At 35.8% G+C, this 24,545-nt stretch overlaps 1 protein-coding gene across 1 annotated transcript in view; it reads left to right on the top strand.

The window, feature by feature from the left end:
* LOC115212906 (RNA-binding protein Musashi homolog 2) overlaps positions 1–24,545 on the top strand; it is a 217,096-nt gene that overhangs the window by 80,348 nt on the left and 112,203 nt on the right. Inside the window, exon 4 of the mRNA XM_029781723.2 lies at positions 24,417–24,509. Within this exon, the coding sequence (XP_029637583.1) occupies positions 24,417–24,509 (93 nt within the window). The remainder of the gene's footprint in view (positions 1–24,416; positions 24,510–24,545) is intronic.

Raw genomic sequence — 24,545 nt, forward strand, 5'->3', positions numbered from 1 at the left:
CTAGGCCCTCAATTCTTGATGGAGTCATATGGTACTGTCATGACAAATGGCATGTCTGGGAACATATTGAGAACTACCAGAGATCATCTTTTACCAGGTCTGAATATAGCTGAATTTTTTTCCAGTAAGAGATAGAGGAATGATACTTTATCAATCTGAAAAGCAAAGTAGACTCACAGTGCAGAGAGTCAAAACATATAATGCTAGGCAATGTATATACTGTTTTAAAGACTTGGCCAATTCACCACCTTAATTGTACAATTACAGAACTTAAAATATTGAATTGTTGCCACCCTGATACAAGAGTTTAAGAAAGCAAGTGTTGAGATATGACTGATACTCCCAATCCTCTTATGTTTTTCTGCCTCCTATGCCAAAGTTTGTAACAGGAATTTTCAAAAGATAAGAGACATAATGGTCTGAATTGTTTTAAGTAGCTGTGTAGCTTGTAGCCATGATTACCATCATCTATACAACTGCACTGCAGATATTAAGGGATAATTATGATGATGATACTAGTAACAAAGGTCTGTGTGTGTGTGTACATATGCACATCTGTGTTTGTTGAGGCCCAGAGTATCTGAGGTGTGTACATCTGCTTGGAAAAATGATTCCTGGAACGATGATGATGATGTGAATTCAGTACATTCTTGAAGTTATATACACACATACTAACTCACACCACACGCAAAACACTCTCTAAAAATGTTTTGGTTGTTTCTGATTTCATAAATATCATCCTTTTACTTTGTAGGTGAGTGTATGTGTCTCGTTTATGTGTATACATGAAATATCAGTATATGTATAGTATTTGGAAATGTGTGTATCTTTATATATGTGAGATACACATACATACGAGTGTCTGTGTTGCAGGTGTGTGTATTTATGTGTATTTACTTCTGTTTATACTAGGAAAATCAGAAGGCTTCTACACATATGTCTGCCTGTGTGTATATACCAGGCTGCTTTGTTATGCATGCACAGGCCAACTACATGCATACTCACATACATTCACACACTCTCTCATTCACTCACTTACTCACACATACACACCTACACACAAGAGTCTGTGTGCAAATATGCGTATACAAATTATAATGTATGTGTGCGTACATTCAGGTGAGCCTCTGTTTGTATTTGCTCCAATGTGTTGTGTTCCCCACCCCAAATCAACAGCTCACCAATTCCTTATATGGCAATATGACAGATCTGAATAGATTTCCGACATGTTAGGTTGTCTGGAACACACTTTGGCATCCATCATTGCTCTGTTGATGTTGTATATACATTAAGATATATATATATACACCAATATGTGAGTATCTCATATTTTACATGAGATGGGTGTATAGTTGGTAAAATCTATACTACAATAAGCATCCGTTTTTGGTATGTAGTATAAATGTGTGTGTGTGTGTAGAAATTTCCTCTGAATTTTTGTGATGTGGAATTATTACTTTACACTAATATATTCAGGTTAATGTCAACTTGATTCTTATAATCACAGTGTTTTGGCCACTGCATTCTCTGGCCTTGTTTAGATGCCACCCATATTCAGTAATATTCTTGGAATTTGAAACTAAACTTTTATTTAGCTCACTGGAGAAGATTGTTCTCATTCTGTTGTCCATACCAGGGGTATTGTCTAATGCACTTGTGTGGCAGCTAGTTCATTATTCTTGAACCAGGGTGTATGTAAATTGACTGACCAAAGGATCAAACTCACACCTACTAGCTAACATAAACCAATAAAAGTTTTTAACTGTAGTATAGTGATTAGACAAGAGTTCCATCCCTGGATTGTTTACACTATATATACTCTGACTGAAGCCTACATTGCCACTTCAGTAGTTATCTTGCTTGTAATGTACTGAGAATATTTACCATAGGTGCAGATAGTCATAACTCTCTGGGGACCCACATAGCTGTATTCTCTGGTGGAGTCTTGGTTCTGCCATGCTGATGTATGGTTGATTAGCATGAGAGTTGATCTTTAAAAAGGGGACACAAAAGGTGATAGTATTTGATGTGTCATAAATAGATATACAGATAAACATTACCAACATATGATTTACCGTTGTGTATTTATAAAATATGTGAGTTTATGTGTCTACATATGTATGCATATTTGTACATGCACGTGATTGTAAGTATATAAATGTTTGTGTGTCATTCCTTGGGCAAGTGTCTTCTTGAGCTCATACCAACACTGTTTGAGCAAAATTAGTGATGCTTGTATATGTCTCCTGTAGACAATACATAATATAGTGCAGCAGTTTTGTTGGTTTCAATATTTGAAGACCAAAAAACGAAACCTCCTTACTTGAAAAATGAATAAGAGTTGGCAACTGGAACAATATCTGTAAAGTACTTCCACACAAGATATTATAACTGAATTCAGGAAAAGCACATAAAAAGAATGTTGAATGCATGGATGGGTGTATGTATGGATTCATGGCTAGATGTGTGTGTCTATATGTATGAATGTATATTTTTCTGTGATTGTGTGTGTATGCATGAGTGCATATATATGTGTATATATATATATATATATATATATATATATATATACATACATATTTAAGTGAATGGATGTGTGTATGTAGTATGTACATGTAACATGTATATGTAGTATGTTCTCACACACACACACAACACACACACATAAATATGTGTATGTATGTATGTGTGTGTATATATATTGTTGCATTTAGGAATGGTCACCCCGCCAGTTCAGCCAACAAAAACACACGCACCACACACCTGGTGCTACCCCACCTCAGTGCTACTTATCCCTCACATCAATCTCAATCCCACCTCGGCCAGAGTTCCCCCGCCATACCCCCACGACCGCACCAGCAGTCCCCCGCCTTCCTCCCTCCCACCTGTGTGTCTCTCCCCACCAACGGTCAGCCATTTTGCACCTTGCACCTCTACTGCATATCTCCACATGCACACGCGCACATCTCCATGCATGTCCACGCCTAGCCGGTGTGTGTGTCTGTGTGTGTGTGGGTGGGGGGGGGGCAAGCCTGCAACACTTGCACCTCCTGCCCATACATGTTCGTGCAATTTGTCTTTTGTTTCTTTCTTGCTTTTGTTTCATTATTATGGTTTAATATCCACTTTCCATGCCGGCATGGGTTGGGCAGCTTGACTGAGAACTGGTAAACTGGGAGGCTGCACTAGGCTCCAGCCTGATTGGGTAAGGTTTCTACAGCTGGATGCCCTTCCTAACGACAACCACTCCAAGAGTGTAGTGGGTGCTTTCTACCAACCACTGGCATGGGTGCCAGTCAAGTGGCTCTGGCATTGGCCACACTCAAATGGTACTTTTTATGTGCCACCAGCATGAGTGCCATTTAGATGGTACTGGCATCAGCCATGCCCATATGTATATGCGTGTAACATCTATGTGTATATATATATATATACATACATAAATAGATACACACACACATATATATAATATATATATATATATATATATATATCAAAAGGCTGTTATACTATTCCATATATACAAAAACAGCCATACCAACAATCCAACATACCTCCATCATCAGCTGCCTCATATATACATATTTATGTATATTTAAATATGTGCATACATGTGTATGTACATATGTATGCCTATACGTGTTATGTGCAAGAATATGTATATACATGTGTATGCAAACATAATGGGCACACATACACACACATATATATATATATATATATATATAGTGGTTAGGTTGAAAAGTTCCTAATTTTAAGTGTACTACAAAAGGCCTGGTTAGAAGCCCAACCCTCATTTCTTTTACAGAGTGCAGAAAAACTGAAGGACTGCTGCACTAAGTGTGTGAATCTGAAAGGAGAGAGAATATGTTAAATAAGAAAGGAGAATATGTTACGTGATACACACAGACCTGTGTGTATTACGTAAGGCTAGAGATTGGAACAATGATTTCCCTTTACAAATACTGATCAGTCACAGACAGTGTCGTTAGCCAGCTGGAGATGTCTTCCAGGGGCTATAAACAACAGTAGCATTGTCCCATATGGGTCAGCCACATTTAGGTGGCAAATATACTTCACAATGTCATGCTGCTACTGTTTACATCTTACTCAGAAATTTATTATTGATATATATATATATATATATATATATATATATATATATATATATATATATATATATAATAAATTTCTGAGTAAGATGTAAACAGTAGCAGCATGACATTGTGAAGTATATTTGCCACCTAAATGTGGCTGACCCATATGGACAATGCTACTGTTGTTTATAGCCCCTGGAAGACATCTCCTCCAGCTGGCTAACGACACATATATATATTATATATATATATATAATATATATATATATATATAATAATTTCTGAGTAAGATGTAAACAGTAGCAGCATGACATTGTGAAGTATATTTGCCACCTAAATGTGGCTGACCCATATGGACAATGCTACTGTTGTTTATAGCCCCTGGAAGACATCTCCTCCAGCTGGCTAACGACACATATATATATATATATATATATATATATATATATATGTATGCATGTATATATACATATGTTGGTGTGTTTGTGTTACATATATCATCATTATTTAATGTTTTCCAAGCTGGCATGAGTGGGACAGCTTGACAGGAGCTGGTAAGGCTAGGGTCTGCACCAGGTGCCATTGTCTATTCTGGCATGGTTTCTGAGTGGATGTCCTTAACAGCTACCGTTATTATTACAGAGTGTACTGGGTGCTTATTACGTGGCATCAGCACCAGTATTATATATATAATACACACACACACAGAGGCATACATATTATGTAATAGGTATAAATGTATGTTTGTGCATATGTAATATGAATGTACATACACAAATAGTTTACACCTGTCCCAGTCTTTCAATCCTCTAATCTGGGTAATACTTTATATGAACTGTGTATTCCTATGCACACATACATAGAAGCACACACTTCAAAAAGAGACGTGCATACATTGACACATCACATGTAGAAATACACTCACATACACAAACACAGGTACATACACACAAACACAAATACACTCACACAAACAGACACATGCATACATAAGTATGAACGTGTGTGTGTGTGTGTGTCTTTATATGTATCTACTGATGTTTATTTTTCTAATGGTAACTGTGTTGTTGCTGCTACCAACACCACCGACTTCATCTCTTCACATGCCACCCTGTTGTTTTTGTTGTTGCTACTGCTATCCTACCCCATCCTACACTGCACTGCTGCCACCCTGTTCCTTTGACTTCACTTATTCTATATATCCCATCCACTGTTCTCTTAACAAGCTATTGATTGGGTTTCTCTGTAATAGAGGGCAGAAGTGGGGTGGAGGAGAGATAGTACTGTAACTCAGGGTGGAGAAAAGAGTGAGAGACAGTGAGAGTGTGTATATGTGTGTGAAGCTCTGAGTGTAAGAGATCGTGTGTAGAGTATAAGACTGAAATATGGAAGGGATTCTGTATGTAACTCAGGGTAGATGGATGTGTATGTTGGGGAGGTTAGTGTGAGCATGTGTGTGTCTGTGTAGCTCCAAGTTCACACATAGAGAAAATGAAGTATGTTGCAGGAGAGGCTGTGTACAGTATGGGTTCTGTGTATGTGTAAAGCACGAGATGTTATATGAGTGTGTGTAGTCATGAGAAGCAGTGTGTGTGTGTGCAGTATGGGTGGAAAATATGGTTTTCTTCACTTTAAAAATTATGTAATATAGTGGAGAGAGACAGAGAGAATGTATATGTACATATGTCACTAACCCATGCGCCAGTATGGAAGGCAGACGTTAATGATTATATATATATATATATATATATATATATATATATATATATATATATATATATTTATTTATTTATTTATTTATTTATATATATGTGTGTGTATAATGTAGTATATATGTGTTGTGAACAAGAGGTTAGAATGTATGTATAGCACAATTGGGAAAGTGTGGATGAGTATACATATATGGATGCATGCATCTGTGACACTGAGTGTATGTGTGTATATGTGACGAGTGTGTGTGTGTTAACTAACACAGCACAATTGTGTACAGTACTCCATACAAGGTTAGTTAGTGCAGCATCATATATTCCAGTGCAACAGACCTGCATTGGTTAGAAGTAGAGACAATAATATTGGGGAGTGGGTGCAGAGGTTGTCTCTATCCCCATCTTACCTGCAAACCCCCTCCCACTGTCTACACCTACCTTCTATCCCACTCTATTTCCTCCCTATCTTCTCTCAACTGATCACTCAAACACACACACAACCACCACCACCCACATGTCACTACTCTTATTCTCTCTAACCTCTGTACTTCCCCCTCTATTCACATCCAACTCCATCCCACCACAGCACCATCTCTATTAATATTCCCCACCATCCACCTGTACATAACAAACTGTTCGTTAGGTAAGACTGAAATCAATAACAGTGAAACTTGTGTTCTTGATGTGGGTTCCTCTCTGCTAGCATGGGGTTGGAGGAGAGGATGATGGTAGATGATGTTGGTTATGATAATGGTGGTGGTAATGATGATGGTAATGATCATAGTGATATTCATGGTAATCATGCTTATCATCACTATCATCATTGTAGTCATCTTCACCATAACTATCATCATAATCAATCATCTCCATTAATACCTCCACCACCACCATCAACACAACTATTGCCAACTTCGACACCACTTTCATTAGCACCATCATCAGTTTTACTACTAAAAGATAAAACTCTCCAGAGGAGGGCTAGGAAAAAAGCGAAAACATTTTTTGCAAAGAATGCGGTAAAAACTAATACAAATTCTAAAGACCCAGTGTTCAGCAACACTGGTAGTGTTAATAATTAATTCTGAGGTCAACAACACTACATAATATATACATACATTGAGGATATATATATATATATATATATATATATATATATATTATAAGTGTGAGTTTCCTATCTCAACCACGTAGTTTCAGGTTCAATCTCATTGTACAGTACTTGAACAAGTGTCTTCTACCATATTTTTAGGTTGACCAGAGGCTGTGTCCTTGCATAGCCATAGTCAAGTCACTAAAACCTGCAAAATACACACACACGTACACATATAATGGTTATATATGTTTGTGTGGGAGTGCACATACACAAATGTATGTACATATTTACACTGACATAATCTGTACATATGCACAAAAGTATGTATGCATGCCATCATACACATGTACACCTCCACATACAGAATAGTACAAGTATGTTGTGTACAGTTTAGCAATACAAATATTGAACAGATGTTAGTACTACACTGTTGCATCCCCAGCTGCACACACATGCATGCAAACATAGCAAACACAAAGGCCAATGGCAACATCTTTAAATAACAGAAATAGCAGCTAACTCTCCCTCAACAACAAAAAAATAAATTGTTTATATAATGTCTGAAAAAAGTGTGGTCATGGTTGGATTGCATTTGATAGTTCTGCTGGAACAAAGTTCACCTAGGGCCAAACAAGTACAACAAGCATGTAAGATTATGCTATTTAGTATTGTATTGTTGCATCACCTGTTTGTAATCACTTGATCAGCAAGAGATAGCAACAAAATTGCTGACATCATTCTCTGATGCCTTAGAAAAGGAAGAGCACATTATCTTATGTGCCACTGGCACATAAAACACACCCAGCACGTTCTGTAAAGTGGTTTGCATTAGGAAGGACATCCAGCCATAGAAACCATGCCAAAACAGACAATTGTAGTCCGGACAGCTCTCTGGCTTGCCAGCTCCTGTCAAATGTTCAACCCTTGCCAGCATAGAAAATAGACTTTAAACAATGTTGATGATGTGCATGCTGAAAAAAAAAAAATGTGATGGCCATGGTTGAAATGTCTTTGAGCATAGATATGCTCAATTAGTACACAACTTGGGCTAAATAACAACACAGACCTTTAATACTATATGTATATAGTACTATGCAGTACAACCATCACAGTACATATACACACAGACAATACTATGGATGCATAGTATTGTACTGTACTATCACCATCAGCTGATTCTCTCTTTCTCTGATACACATATTGTTATGGTTATTTGAGACAAATGAAGGAGCCTACAGAGTTATTCAATCTGCTGAAAATAGCAGTCAAATATTTCAAGTCACATATTTCTTAAGGAAAGATTCTTGGATAATGTGATCCTAAGCTCTCTGCACACAGGAAAAAGATAGGAGGGTTACCGCTATAATGTCTTTGGTCTGCATGATTAAAATTACCCAGGCACTAAACAATGACTACTCTAGGTATTTAATGCGAGCTCCACATAGGCACTTCTGATTAATTCTTCCTCTTCTTTCCATACGATGTTACGCTCCCAATGCCAGGTCCTAAAACAGCTTTCTCCTGTCTATTGTTACTGGAACATCTCCCTCCCAGTCCATGTTTTTCATCAATCTTCGCAGTCTTCAAACTTTGATAGCCATAGCCACAACACCTAATTCATATATTTATTATATTGCAGTAAATGAACAACTGTGTTGTTGGATACAGGTTTTCAATGAATCATTAGTTCACTGCATTGGATAATGGCAAGAGTGTTCAAGAGAGTACCTGTACCTTAGTCTAGAACAACCATAGCAAGAGACTTCATTTCATAGAACACCAGTTTTGCATTATCCTTCAAGAATAAACATAGGCAAAAATTACTTATCACACACATACATACACAAAAGTTTTCCATGCAGTTTTTGCCTACCAATTTCTCCCAGAAGGCATTGGTCATCCAAGGGCTATACAGTAGAAGTCATTTGCCTAAGAAGCCATCGTGCTGTGGTACCTTACACACACAGTTCTCAGCTTCCATTTACTGAATTCCCCTTACAAGATGTTTGTAAATCCTAATCTATAGAAGAAGCCACTTGTCCAAACTTCCAAGATATTGCACAATGGGATCAATGGGATTGAACCTGAAATATGACAAACTGTAAAGCAAACTACTTAACTGCTCAGCTATGTTGGCATCTAGGCAAACTATTTCATAAAAAACAAAAAAAATGTTTACTTGGTGCAAGATATCTGTGCATGTGTTATGAATTTAGTTTTGACTGTAGTTTTAATTTTGAGCACTGTTTATTAGTAAATATTCTAACCTTACAATCCCTTTCAAATAACTCCAAAATTCACACACACAGAAATAGATATGTAAGAGATAGACAAGGGATAATGTATTATTCAGGATTGAGTATGAGCATATGTACATTATACCCAGGTGTGTCTGTGTAGATGCTTCGTGTGTACCTGTTTGTATGTGTACCCAACAACATCCTTTTTCAATAAACAAATACCCTACTACTCTGTTAAGTCTGCCTTTCCTTCCCTTCCCACACCACTCCACTCTAATAAATTTATTGTTCCAGCGCTTCCTGTAACCATAAGGTTTCTTTTGCTTTCCTATCCTATGCCTCTCTGCTATTTTGTTTTCCTGCTGTTCTTGTTCAGTAGACTGCCCCATCACTTCTACCTGAGTGAACGTATCTCTGATGTTGTATATAGGTTAATGGGATTTGATATATGTTACTGTCAGGTGATGTAGTGTTTTGTTGCTTGTCTGTTTGTCCTTGGTCAGCCAAAATTCCAGCCATGTGTGTTTATTTAGATATAGTATACCTAGGGGTATGTAATATGAAGAAGGCTGCCCCTTTTGGCTTGTAGTGCACTATGATTATGGCTTAAAAATTTTTTTTGCTGTTTAGCTCTAGGTCAATCATGATACAGTGGGTTTATGACCAAATTGTTTTTCCAGCCGAGACCATCTCTTCATTTATTTAGATAGTGAATCTTGGATCACCTTATACAATGTTTTCTTTTATAGTGTGGGTTAAGGGAGATTCAGCTGTTATTTTTAGCATGTCAAGCAACCATGTACAACTTCCCTCAGACATTTAGTTTTGAATCTTAATGGTAACTCACATTTTTATTGCTGTTGAGACTGGCATGACCATCACATGTATCAATGCCTTATATATTATGGGGACTCCTCAGCTTTATTCAGCATTTAATACTCTTAAGAGAGCCTGGCAAATCAAGCCATGGTGGCATCTTAATATTCCTTCGAAATTATTTCAATGATATTCCTGTTTGATGTTATCTCCCTTATTCTCTCTCCATTGTGTATCTTTAAACCAATGATTGACTTCTACATGGATGAAACAGCAGCAAAATCACTTTCAAATAATGTGTTTTAAGTATGGAAAAGGCACATTAGATGGTCATAGCTGGAATGCATTTGAGCATAAAGTTTGCTGAATCTAGCTAAATAGTAACAATAAAAGATACATTGAACCATATAGTCCTTGAAACATTATGACTAAACAACGAGATGGTCATAGCAAGGACTTTGATAATAAGGCTCCTTAATGAGAGCTGGGATTATACAACAGCATGTGTTTCTGAATCATTGAGATATCATGTTCCACTCTTTCTACATTAGGTTGGAACATAATATAATTTCTCTATACAATAGGGAAGTTAGAATTTAGTGATCATTCAGTTGATTGCATCTATGTGGGTAGTGTGTGTATACATACATGTATTTAACTTCTATATAGATGTTATTTTCATGCCAATTACAAAATTCATAACAATTTTTGGAAAAATTAACTATAAAAATGTTACAAACTTTCAAAGGACATTAAAAAAAAATTCAACCACAAATGGCTACTCCCTTTGTTTCTACCATGAGTATTTCAGTTAAGCTACCTACTTATTGGATTATAATGGAAGTGGCTTAGTATTCCACATGTATATCCATTATGGAATCCACAGTAGAATCAGCAAGGCTGACTATCTGAATTACACATGCAGTCCATTTATCAGGTTTCCAAAAAGTTTCCACCTCACTTTTATGCAGTTTTGGTCAATCCATGGTATGTTAGAAGTTACATGTGCATGAAGTCACATGGGGAACTCAAGGACTTCTTTAAAATACTTGATTATGCCACAATAGACAATCATTGTTTCAATATCTACTTTTTTTTAATGCTTGCATGAGCCCCACAGAAATTATGATCTTGAATAGAGAAGGGCTCTCTCTGATAAGTTTAAACCCCACAAGACATATTCATGAATCTGTCTCCATGATTGCACCAGGAGTTAAAGAGCAAAACGAAAGAAGGATGAATAAATTATATAAACACAGCATACACACTCATAGACACTGATATGTTGAGGGTGTTTACCCCTTAGATAATATTTCTTTAAAATTTAGATTTACTTATCTGTAATTGTAAACGTTACTTTTAACTACCATTGCCATAATGACTACCATCAGCCCACTCAATAACAACATAAACACCTACTTATTACTCTAACCTTGTAATCACCCACACCTGCTATTTCTCTCTCTTATTTCCTGTTTCTTCAGACACACACACACACACACATTTACCTGTCCTGTCAGCTACGACACCATGACCAGTGTCAATGTCCTAAGCAGTTCAGCTATTCTGTTATTGACAATCAGTTACCATCACCATCATCACTATTAACACAGTCAACGCAAATAGATCATCCATAACTACCATCTTGATCCACTCCTCACTATTACAACTACCAGTAGTGGTTAGAATACTACTACTAGACACAAGGACAGCATCCCTACGTGGTCGTTTGACTTGCTATATATAGCAGCCATATCTGCAGCAAATCACTCTTTATACTTTTAAACAAGGATATATTGAACAATGCATTCCTTAGTATATAAAAAGAATGTGATTTAAAAAAAATTTTAATGGTTTCAGTCGTGGAACTGCGGTCATGTTAGAGCACCGCTATTCTGAGATTTCTTTGACCATATATTTGTTCATTCAAGGTTGACTTAGGGCATGCCAACGAAGTAATCTTGTTAGTAATAGCAAGTACGACTATCTCAAAGTGCACCGAACTCTTTCATGAAAAGAGTACATGGCATAATGTAGAGTGAATGAAAAAGGATGGATGGTCATAACTAGAATGCCTTTGACCATAGGCTTACTTGTTCAGGATTAACTTGCAGTTAAATATTCACAGCAATTACAATTACTACCATAAACAAGCACTACTATTTTGTTCGTACGTATTACTACGACTACTACCACTATCATCACAACAACCAGAACTTGAAAACAAAAATATTTTCAAGGAGTGTTAATGGGGCTGTTTTCTAATCTCCCTAACCGACATGCTGACCACTGGTCGTCTCTTCTCCACCCCTAATACACCCCAGCCACTATTCATCTCTGCTACCGCCAAGACTGACCCCACCCCAGCCCAAAGCTATTCTAACCACATCTATTCTACAAAAACAATTTATTCATCTTTCACCCCTCACTACAATACCATTCAGTCCAGTTTTTGACCAATAGAATTAAAGGTCCAGTTGGCTGATTAGGAATAATCTTACTTATATTTTTAGGTGTGGCCCCTTCCCTTTCCCCCATATATCACATGGTACAATCCCGTAGCCTTTTCATTCCGTCCAAATACTTCTACCTAGTTGCTTTATCCATCCAACTATTTTGTTCTTTTTTTTCCTCTTTTTCTCTCCATATATTTTGTAGAAAACGCGAAGATTTATATACATATATTTTTTAAGTTGAAACTAAAATATCGAGAACTGAGAAGGCTTTCAAACATTCTGATATTATCGACAATTCGGTATCCTGTGATAAAAAAAAGTCAGGTTGATGGAAACTATTAATAAGGAACCAAACCACCACACGAGTGCTGAAGCTACTTCTAGTGGAACCCAGACTTTCCCACAAGGTGTGGGCCACCCGGCTTTACCAACACTCAGACATAACACTCAAGAAGTAACAAGGGATAGAATGCCAGATTCTTTCCCATTCAGAGTCCGAGATGAGAAGAATAATTCGCAACCAATTGTTGTTGTTACACAGGTACAATCCCAGTTACCATTAAATACCATGCTAGGGTATCATGAACCAAGGCCAAGTGGTTACACGTCTAACGTAATGCTACCTCCTCCGCCACCTCCACTTCCATCACAGTCACCCCAAACAACAACGACTCCATCAGCAAGTGCTGTTCCTCTTCCACTTCCCGTTAGCATGGATAGCAACGTTTTACCCATGAGAACTGACCCTACGAGACGAGTTAACTTCCATCAGAACCCTCTGTTCGTAACTCCTAATTGCGAAACTACATATGGAGCCATCCCAGCACCAGTTTCACTCTACCCTCGGTTACCAATCTCGGACGATAACGCAGGGATGACTTTCGGATTTCCCCGACCCGTTCAGATGATGCAACCGCCTCCTCTGATGTTGGGCAACGACTATGCTCTCCCAAGCCCTCTCATCGACAATAAGCCCTATCTCGTTCCTACTCCGATGCCGGAACTACCCCACCAACTCCACCCTACTGCTAGTGGCGGCGCTATTCTATCCAGTCCTATACTGAGCTTACCCTCTAACCCCTCCTCTATTGCCACATCTCCATTACATCAACATGCTGTAAGTTGAAAGTTTACCTGTCTTTCTAACAGATTATATTAATATTTGCTACTCATAATTTTTTTTAAAAATTTTTCTTTTCTTCATAACCCTTTTGCATGGGTTGATCCCGTTGTATCCAGCTTCTTATTAATTAACCCACTTCTTGTTGATTTTATTTTAAGACTGAATGAATAATGAGGCCAATGCTAAATCTCAAATTTGGCATATGTCTGTATGTATGAAGCGTATGTGTTCGTCTCTATTTCGTTTGGAAAATTTTACCAGCATTTCTGTCGACCAGTTTTTTTTTCAACTATTTTTATTGTTCACGGCAAATCAACGCCAGACTTTCTTACACACACACACACACACTATATATATATATATATATATAATATATATATATATATATATATATATAATGTACTTGCGTTCGTTCTTGAAGTGTATTTAATTCAAACAGCCATGTGTGACAACATATATGCAATATATTTATACTCCACTGACAAAAAATCGGGAAGCATGAAACAATAGAAGCAAGGAGAATCTCGGTTTAAACAAATATATCACATGTAATATTATCTTACACTCTCGCTTACAAACTTGTACATACATACACAAACACATAATATATAACGTGCACTCACACATGTGTATTCACATGGAATATATATGCCGTGTGTTTACTCGTGCGGATAATGTTATCAATACCCTCTAGTTAAGTCGTCAATTACAATTTTCCACTAATTAATAGTTTTTACCTCATTGATTATCACAACCTTACCATATATGGCAGTACTATTAATTGCACCACCACCACTACTACTACTCCAACCACCATACATATCTGATTATATACACCAAGCTTCCCTCTCCAACAACAATCTATGGCTTATTTAAATTCTTTCTTCTCAGATCTAGTTCCAGTGTGTTTTATAGTTTTTAATCAATAAACAAATTTGGCATATTATTTTTATTGCTGTTATCATTGAAATCATTATTATTGATGTTAGAAATCATTATTATGGTAATTATTATTGTCATTATTATCATTACTATTAATAGTAGTAGTATATTGATCATCAGCTGTTATACCCAGTGGAACAAAAATCAGATTAAAAAGAAATGCACACTTTAATGTGTGTTATTGATTTCTAAGTTAGATATAAGGCTGTAGATTTTAGGGAAAGGTAACAGTCACTTATATAATAGTAAACTATTAGGTACATGACTTGTACATTTTTACTTCTCTCAAATGGCATTTTTTTTTTTTTTACAAAACTGTGCCTCTCACCACCTGATTTTACTTCTCTATAAACTTTATAAAATACGTATTTTCCAGTGAAATTTCTTTGCAATACATTTTAGATAATGTAGATAACAATTATATGAAGGAAAAAAAATTGAAAACTTTTTTTAAATATCCCCACTCCGACTTTCCATCCTTCGTTAAATGCATATTTCTTATTGATTTTTCCGAGATACGTTTTTGGGGGTGTAGATTATGATTATCCTGGTACTACTAGCGCAAGCTAGTCGTAAGTAGTCGATCCTACAACGACTTGCTCGTATGTTTGTATTTCAAGGCTGAATACATATCAAAGAAAATGAAATAATATTTTTTGAGCAAAGTAAATAATTTTTTAACCTAAGTAAATAAATTATTTTTAAAATTTGGGTGGGGGACATGGAATTTCGAATAGTTTCATCCCCAACTACCCGGAAAGGAAGAAACATTCATTGCTTGTGCTGTAACTTGAATCACTCACCACCTTTTTGTTTTTGCTCAGAGAAATTCACTGAAATAAATTTTTGTGCAATGCTAAACAATTTCATTATTCAATACATATTACATAATTATGCTGGCAAAGTTTTCCGTAAAAAATACAGTGATTGAAGCCGGGAGGAATTATCCGAAGCGCCTCCAAAACAGAAACTTTATTTTTCGAACTTCGTCAAGGATGTACCTATATCTTTTTTTAAAAAATAACATGCATTTTACAGAAAGATGAGGAAATAGACCAACAGTGGATAGGCTTCAGTAATTATACCCTTCTCAAAATTACTAATACCCGACGCCACGGCTTCACGAAGGAATAATGTCGCCATTGAAGCTTAGACCTTCATCTCCAAATTTAAAGCGCAAGGCAGTATTAGGAAGATTCTTTTTAATCTCAACTGAAGTGTTACTGTCTGAAGAAACCGAAGAGACGGCACCAGTATCAATCAATTGTTAGAATTATTAAGTAATTATGAAAACAAAATAACGGAAGCGGTTCATATAAGCTGAACTCCTCAGTTTTTTCCTCGTGCACCAAAAAGCAGACGACACATTTGCAGTAACAAAGAATACAACAAATACTTGTGTTTAATGTCTCAGCTAATCTTACTTATCAGTTAATTGCTAGAATTATTAAGTAACTAGCAGTATAGCCCAGCATTGCTCGGGCTTGTTTTCTTTTCGACCCTTTAGAATTGGAATTTTTGAAAAGTAAAAATTTTGTATTTATGTAGCTTGTTATTCTCTTTTCTGGTTGAAATACACCGAAAAATGGCGAAACAGCAGTCAAAAAATCGTAAAAAAATAGGGATTTTCATAGAAAAAAAAGCACCTTTTTGTTGTAAATAATTTTTGGTGTTAACATGGTCCGATTTGAATACTGTCTATTTATCCCTATCCGTTTATTCATATCTATCTATATCTCTATATCTGAAGCAGGGTAAAATTTGAAAAATTTAAAATTTGGGAGAAGGGGATGTTGAGGTGGGGGATTTTAAATTTGGAAAAGGTGTTTTTTAAAAAAATTCCGAAAAATTCCACCGGGCGGGGGTGGATTTTAAAAAGTGATTTTTTTTTTTGCATATTCGTAATCTCCAACATCTAAAACGTAGAAATCATAAAAAAATTCTTTAAAAAAAAAAAAAAATATGCATTTTTCAAGGAGAGGTGCGATTCTGCATTAGTCCCCAAAGTAGTCCTACATATCACCAAAAAAGACTGAATGGTGCCGGCTGTAATGCCTTTGATTATAAATCTGCGAATCTGTGCCGTCATGGGCGCCCCAGAACGAAATGTCACTGTGTGTGTGTGTGTGTGTATAAAACATTTTATCGAATTCGAGAAAAAAATGTCACAAGAATATTTCAATAACTGGCTTAATGTTTTTTGGATGGAATTTTGGAAGAGCTGTTACCACAGAGGATGGGAGCAAAATGTAAAAATAAATTTTTTTCAGAATCGTAATTACCGCTATAAAAAATGGCGTGGGGAAGAGAAATCACTCAATTCCTTGGCTCCGTTTGCATTCTCATTTAAAGATATTGAATAAAATGGTAGTTATTTTAATATATATATTGTTGTAAAGTTTTCAGTTAAGTGATGTAATATTATTCAATTAAATAATATTACATTTCTTTATTTGTAGTAATTAAATGAAACAAGATAACGAAAACTGTGACCGTTTTCCATTCACTATTTTATTATTTATTCATGGTACGTCTCCTGTTAAAGAGCCATGACCTATTTATTATATCGATCATGTTTGGTAGCCTTCAACTAACAAACACTATCTCCTTCGAGACCCTGAGGCGCAAGTTGACCAAAATTGAGAGTATGATAGAAGAAGGCTTGCTCTTCCTCTCGCAGAAGAAAAAATTCAAATCGGACCATGTTAACACCAAAAATTTTCTATGAAAATCCCTATTTTTTACGATTTTTTGACTGCTGTTTCGCCATTTTTCGGTGTATTTCAACCAGAAAAGAGAATAACAAGCTACATGATGCAAAATTTTTACTTTTCAAAAATTCCAATTCTAAAGGGTTCGAAACAAACCCGAGCAACGCCGGGCGATACTGCTCGTTATTAAGTAATTATGAAGAAAATAACAGAAACGGTTCATAGAAGCTGAGCCCCTCAGTTTTTCTTCGAGCCCCAAGAAGCAGACGACACGTTTGCAGTGACAAAGAATACAATAAATACTTGTGTTTAATGTCTCAGATAATCTTACTTTTGAACAGAATATGCACATTCTCCAATTATTAAGAAATAATTAATTAAGAAACAAAAATTTCCATCGACTAACCTTATTTAAATTAATCTTCCTTGCTTTTAGTTTAGATTCAATCGATCCATTACTAACCTCAGCGAAGCTCGGATTAGGCACTGCACCCCACACACCTCATGGGAAATCTTTTACATTTAAAAAATTCTTTTTATTTATTATCACTGATATTATTTTTTATAGTATTCCTGTTTCAGATAACGGAAATTACAATCGATTCTGAAAGCAAATTCTCTTTCAAAATTTCAATTTTTTTTTTCTATTTACCCCCTTCCTTCCTCCTTTACTCCTGTAACTTTTTCATTTCCTATGAGGTATGAGGCATCTTCATCCAAAACACAGACCATGGCTTCTTAATTTTATTTATTTATTGTTTTCGATCTCAGAAGTATGAAAGTTTAAGTGGACATCGGCGACACGAAGATTCATGCATTACAACTAAATACTACATGAAATTTTGTCCCTTCTCTTATCATTCATAATTTCATCAAATTGGTACGATTATATCCCCCAATACGTTTCTATCAGCCTCTTAAACATGATCGATATAATAAATAAGTCATGGCTTTTTAACAGGAGACGTACCATGAATAAATAATAAAATAGTGGATGGAAACGGTCACAGTTTTCGTTATCTTGTTTCATTTAATTACTACAAATAAAGAAATGTAATATTATTTAATTGGATAATATTACATCACTTAACTGAAAATTTTACAACAATATATATTAAAATAACTACCATTTTATTCAATATCTTTAAATGAGAATGCAAACGGAGCCAAGGAATTGAGTGATTTCTCTTCCCCACGCCATTTTTTATTTTTACATTTTGCTCCCATCCTCTTCCAAAATTCCATCCAAAACACTTAAAGCCAGTTATTGAAATATTCTTGTGACATTTTTTTTCTCGAATTCGATAAAATGTTTTATACACACACACACAGTGACATTTCGTCCTGGGGCGCCCATGACGGCACAGACTCGCAGATTTATAATCAAAGGCATTACAGCCGGCACCATTCAGTCTTTTTTGGTGATATGTAGGACTAATTTGGGGACTAATACAGAATCGCACCTCTCCTTAAAAAATGCATATTTTTTTTTTTAAAGAAATTTTTTATGATTTCTATGTTTTAGATGTTGGAGATTACGAATATGCAAAAAAAAAATCACTTTTTGAAATCCGCCCCCGCCCGATTTAAGATTTTGGACTTTTTCGAAACTTTTTAAAAAAAACACCTTTTCCAAATTTAAAATCCCCCACCTCAACATCCCCTTCTCCCAAATTTTAAATTTTTCAAATTTCACCTTGCTTCAGATACAGTGATATATATATTTATATATAAAAGTCAAGTTGTGTGTCTGTCTCCTACGATTTAGATTCCTAACTACTCCCACATTTTGCGGTGCAGTTTAACCAAAACCGGGTATCTTATAGTCGTGATTCATATCGAGCCCTTCTGGGTATTAGCGTGAGTCTACGATTTAAAAAAAATTTACCATCATTTTTTCCATTTTAATGCATTTTTTCGCTATTATATAAGGGAAGTAACTCTCTAAAAATGTCTACGATGAGTCAACGATTTAAAAAAAATTTACCATAATTTTTTTCCCATTTTTAATGCATTTTTGCTATTATTTGGCTATAACTCTCTAAAAATGCTTATATAGTTATTTCCCTTACAAACCCGAGCAACGCCGGGCGATACTGCTAGTATATATATATATAATAATATATATGAATAAACGGATAGGGATAAATATACAAATAAATAAATGGCTGATAAAGTTCAAAATGTAAAATTGGGGGAGTGGGTTGATATTTACTAAACTTTACGTAGGAATCGGAAAAATTTGTTTCCAAAAATGCATTTTTCAAGAAGTGCAATTCTGCATTAGCTCCTACATTGTCCAGACAAATGTAAAGAATGTGGACCGCCCCCTCCCTTTTTTTTTTTTTTTTTACAGAATCCCCCATTTTCGAATACGGAGATTCTGATTCTGCAAAAAAAAAACAAAAAAAACGGCATTTTAAAATTTTGATACCCCTACCCCAATTCTTCAATTTTCACTCTTTTTAAATTTAAATTTTACAAAATTTTTTTTTTTTTTCAGAAAAAAATTTGCTGAAAAAAGTGAAAATTGGGGGAGGGGGAGTTTAAATTTTTAAATGACGATTTTTTTTTGCAGAATCCGAATCTCTGTACTAGAAAATGGTGGATTCTGTAAAAAAAAAAAAGCAAAACGTCTGCCCATGGTCCAATCAGTTAAACTTTTACTTAAAAAACCCTAATAGCGTGATTTGGTTGTTATTTCTAAAAGGTTGTTGAATTTCGATCATCAAACTTTCTGAATGACACGCCAGAGAAAAAAAGGTAGGTCTGTCTGCTCCATCAAAGCTAACCTGGAAGAACATAATTTACAATAAACACGGTTCTTGAACATGGCCTTGGCGGTGATGACGAAAGTAAACAAAAGAATTTATATAAAATAATAAAAAAAAAAAAAAAGCTACTAAGGTGATAATGTCAAATTTCCTACAGATAATTAAACTTTTACTTGTGCCAACTTGTTGACGATGGCCATGCTGTGACATTGCCAATGGGAAGAAACATGTAATTGATAAATTCGGAAGTTTTTTTAGTAATTTTTTGCGTACCAACCACATGGTTCCGAGTTCAGTCCCACTGCGTGGCACCTTGGGCAAGTGTCTTCTACTATAGCCTCAGGCCGACCAAAGCCTTGTGAGTGGATTTGGTTGACGGAAACTGAAAAGAAGCCCGTCGTATATATGTATATATATATATGCGTGTGTGTGTCTGTGTTTGTCCCCCTAGCATTGCTTGACAACCGATGCTGGTGTGTTTACGTCGCCACCTAGCGGTTCGGCAAAAAAGACCGATAGAATAAGTACTGGGCTTACAAAAAATAAGTCCCGGGGTCGATTTGATCGACTAAAGGCGGTGCTCCAACATTGCCGCAGTCAAATGACTGAAACAAGTAAAAGAGTAAAAGAGAGAGTAAAAGAGTATACATTTTTTAACAAATTTATATTCTGGTGAGGTCGCCTTTGCTTTTCATTCCCTCGGGGTCAATAAAATAAGTACCAGATGAACACTGGAGTCGATCTAATCGACTTACCCACTGTTCCGAAATTGCTGGCCTTGTGTCAAAATCTAAAATCAATATTAATCAATAACCCCCCCCCCATATGTATGTTTGGTTTATCATTCTTTACTGCCTTAATACCGGGTATCTTTCAGTTTCGCATCTTGTCAACGTCAGTTTGCGCGAAACATTTTTACACAAAGGACGTCGGTTTATTTGGCGGGCGAAAAAAATGTAATGTCTTACTTCATTAAATGGTTTTAACAAAATATATTAAGACCAACGTTGTTTAGTGATTCATCTGCATTGCTTTTCTATTACACTGACATTCTGCAGTGCTTCAAGCACACTACATCACTAAAGTGCGTGTATATGTGTGTTTGTTATATTAAGTATATAAAAGTCAAGTTGTGTGTCTGTCTTCTACGATTTAGATTCCTAACTACTCCCACATTTTGCGGTGCAGTTTAACCAAAACCGGGTATCTTATAGTCGTGATTCATATCGAGCCCTTCTGTTTTAATGCATTTTTTCGCTATTATATAAGGGAAGTAACTCTCTGAAAATGTCTACGATGAGTCAACGATTTAAAAAAAAATTTACCATAATTTTTTTTCCATTTTTAATGCATTTTTTTGCTACTTTTTGGCTATAACTCTCTAAAAATGCTTATATAGTTATTTCCCTTACAAACCCGAGCAACGCCGGGCGATACTGTTAGTTAAGTATATAAAACTGTGTGTGACTTTGTTACAAACAAGGGCAGCATCAACGTTCCAAAGTGGAATAAAAAAGATTTATTGAGGAAGAGGAATAATTTAATGGCCTGGATAGAATCCTTCATCAGAAGGAAGGGAGTGATGGTGCCTAATGGCTGGCTTTCTACTTGTTTCCACTAACTACTCACAGACTATCGCTAGTTCCCTCGTAAAAAATAATAGCCCATGAGAAGAAAGAAAGAAAAAAATTAATATGTTGCCAAGTTAAATACTTTTAACTTGCATATTTGTGTGAATTCGTGTAGATATTTGTAAATGTGTTTTCGTATTTGTATAATTGTATGCGTCTAAATGTGTTTTTGTACGTTTGCTGGTATTTATTTCTATGATCTTGCTCACGTATTTATGTCTTTATATTTGTACATTTGTACAAATATTTGTACATTTGTACAAATATTTGTACATTATTTTCTAATTATTATCGATTTAATCTCATTAATTACTAAATAATAAAACCCAACTTAGTTTAGGTGACAGTTATATAACCTCTCAGGTTAATTATTCCTTAATCTGTTTATACTGATAAACCTAACCAGATTATTAATGCAGTACACTTAAACACGATATCTATACATGTTTGTGTTCATATCAGTAATTTACACCTATAGGAGTTTAACATGTGATTTACTTATTTACATGGATAATTACATCCGTTTGTATTTACATTGGTTATTGGGAATGTTGGCAATCTTTCGTCTCTAGTAGACCTTTCCGTCGATTTCCGAAAAAAAATTTTTTTTTACATATGGGCTTGCGGGAACTTTTGAAGTAATGAGAGCGAAAGAGACTAAGAGAAAGCGATTGTATGACGAGGGAAGTTCTTTTGAAGTTACCGTGCATGGGAGCATTGATGTACATGTGTGTGTGTTTGATGGGGTGTGGGAGACAGACAGTATGTTGTGTAATCGACGGAAAGGTCTACTAGAGACGAAAGATCGCCGGAATGTTTGTATTTACATTGTTAATTTACACGTTTACAATGCGTTTAGGTTCATTTACACCTTCATGTGTTTACATCTACGAGTGCTTGTGTTCTCTTTGTTATGTATTTTGTGTATACCTCGGTCGCCATTTTCATGTCTTCTTATTTTACTTTATAACGTAGCAATCTGTTTATCTTTGCTTATTCACTATATATATTTCATTTTTGTAGGCCAGTAGTTTATTTTAAAAGTACTAATATTAAGTGATAGGAGAAAAACCCAAACTAGACTCAGGTACGCTCCATCAATTTATGTCTCTCCATGTGACTGGAAAGGTTTGGATCAAACCGTAATTGTCGTAGAAAACATTTGCTCAATGAGCTGTAGAGTGGGATTGAACTCAAGACCTTTCAAGAGGATGTTGAAGCAATCTTCTTAACCACTTTACCATATCTTGTACTTTTATGTGCCCATGCCAGGGCACTGCTATGAAGCGTTTAATTACACAAATAGACCCATGTACTTGAAAATTAAGCGTGATACTTAACGGTGTCTTTTGTTGGACTGCTAAGTTAAGGGGACGTAACTCAGACAATCCAACACTGCCCAGTTACAATTGGGGACAAACACATACACACATTGCGGGTTTCCACATAGTCTCTGTCTACCAAACTCACTCACAAGTCCTTGGCTGTCAAGAAGACACTTCCCTAAGGTGCTGCACAGTGGGGACCCGAAACCACTTGATTGCAAAGTGAGCCTTTTAACCACACAGCAATGTTTGCACATATAAGGCTCATAGCAGACACGTCAAGCCAAGTGAAACATAGAAGGCACCCGTGCTGGTGACCCATAAGAGGCACCCACTACAGTTTTGCAGTGGTTGGCATTAGGGAGAGCATCCAGCTGTAGAAATCCCAAATCAGCCTGGAGCCTGGTACAGTTATCTGGTTTACCAGTTCCAGTCAAACTGTCTAATCCATGCCAGCATGGAAAACAGATGTTAAATGACAATGATGGTATATGGATATCCTACCTATCACTCACTCAGCACAAACTTTGTACATTTGATAATACCACCAGCACTAGAATGTTTGACTGGCTGAAAGCTAAATAGTTCTCTATTCAGTATCTGTATTTTTTCATTTTTTTTTTTAAGAATTACTTCTCTTGATAGATCGCTTGCACTGTGGCTTGTGGAATACACATCTAAATCATAAGTTTATGTTGTAGGTATTTAGTCTTGCCATACCAATGCATCCCATAGTTAAGTCGTAGTACTCTTACTACAGAATGAACCAAAGAACAGCTTGAGTAGTTTCACTTGGTCGTTCATTATCAGCTCATACATCAGTTTTTGTTTGTTCTCCAGAGAAACAGACTGAGAGAGTGAGGAGCTTACAACTGCTCATGAAAAATGCTTATTTATGAGTAACAAGTATATCCGTAAATAGTTGTAAGCTGCTCTCTCATAATTATGATTGATTTGCCGGTAATGATTTGTGAAACTTGTCAAGTTATTCTTCATTTAATTCTGCCAAGAGAAACATGCCATTTACTAACAGCAAGGCTAAGTCTATGTTAAAGATAAGTAAACAGATCTCTGATTTATTCCATGTGCACTGTCTCAGTATAAATAATAAGGATTAATGACAAGGGTATCCGACTGTAAAACAATGCCTCAATGGTATCTCCAATCCATGCAAGTATGGAAAAACAGATTTAGAACCAAATGTGTGCGTGACAAATGTACATTTTATTTATTACATATATATAAAAGCAATGAAAGGAATAATGATAGTGGTATCACATTTATTAATCAGTTAATTATTTTAATAACCAGTGGGATTACTATAGCAATCAACATGTTGGAGCTTATACAAAAAATATGCAAGTCTATGCAATACTAAAAGAAAATCCCACCAGTAATCTTATCAAAATTGTTAAAATATTACCATGCTTTTTACTATACACACACACACACACACACACACACAAATGCATTTTATAATAATGTTTGTCTTCTTTTTTCAGATGGTGACCCGTACAAAGAAAATATTTGTTGGTGGATTATCAGCATCTACTACTGTTGATGATGTCAGAAATTACTTTAACCAATATGGCAAGGTAAGCCGATTTTCTTGTAAGTCTTGAAGAAGTCTG

The sequence above is a fragment of the Octopus sinensis genome, linkage group LG6, assembly GCF_006345805.1.
Source record: "Octopus sinensis linkage group LG6, ASM634580v1, whole genome shotgun sequence".
Classification (NCBI taxonomy): Eukaryota; Metazoa; Mollusca; class Cephalopoda; order Octopoda; family Octopodidae; genus Octopus; species Octopus sinensis.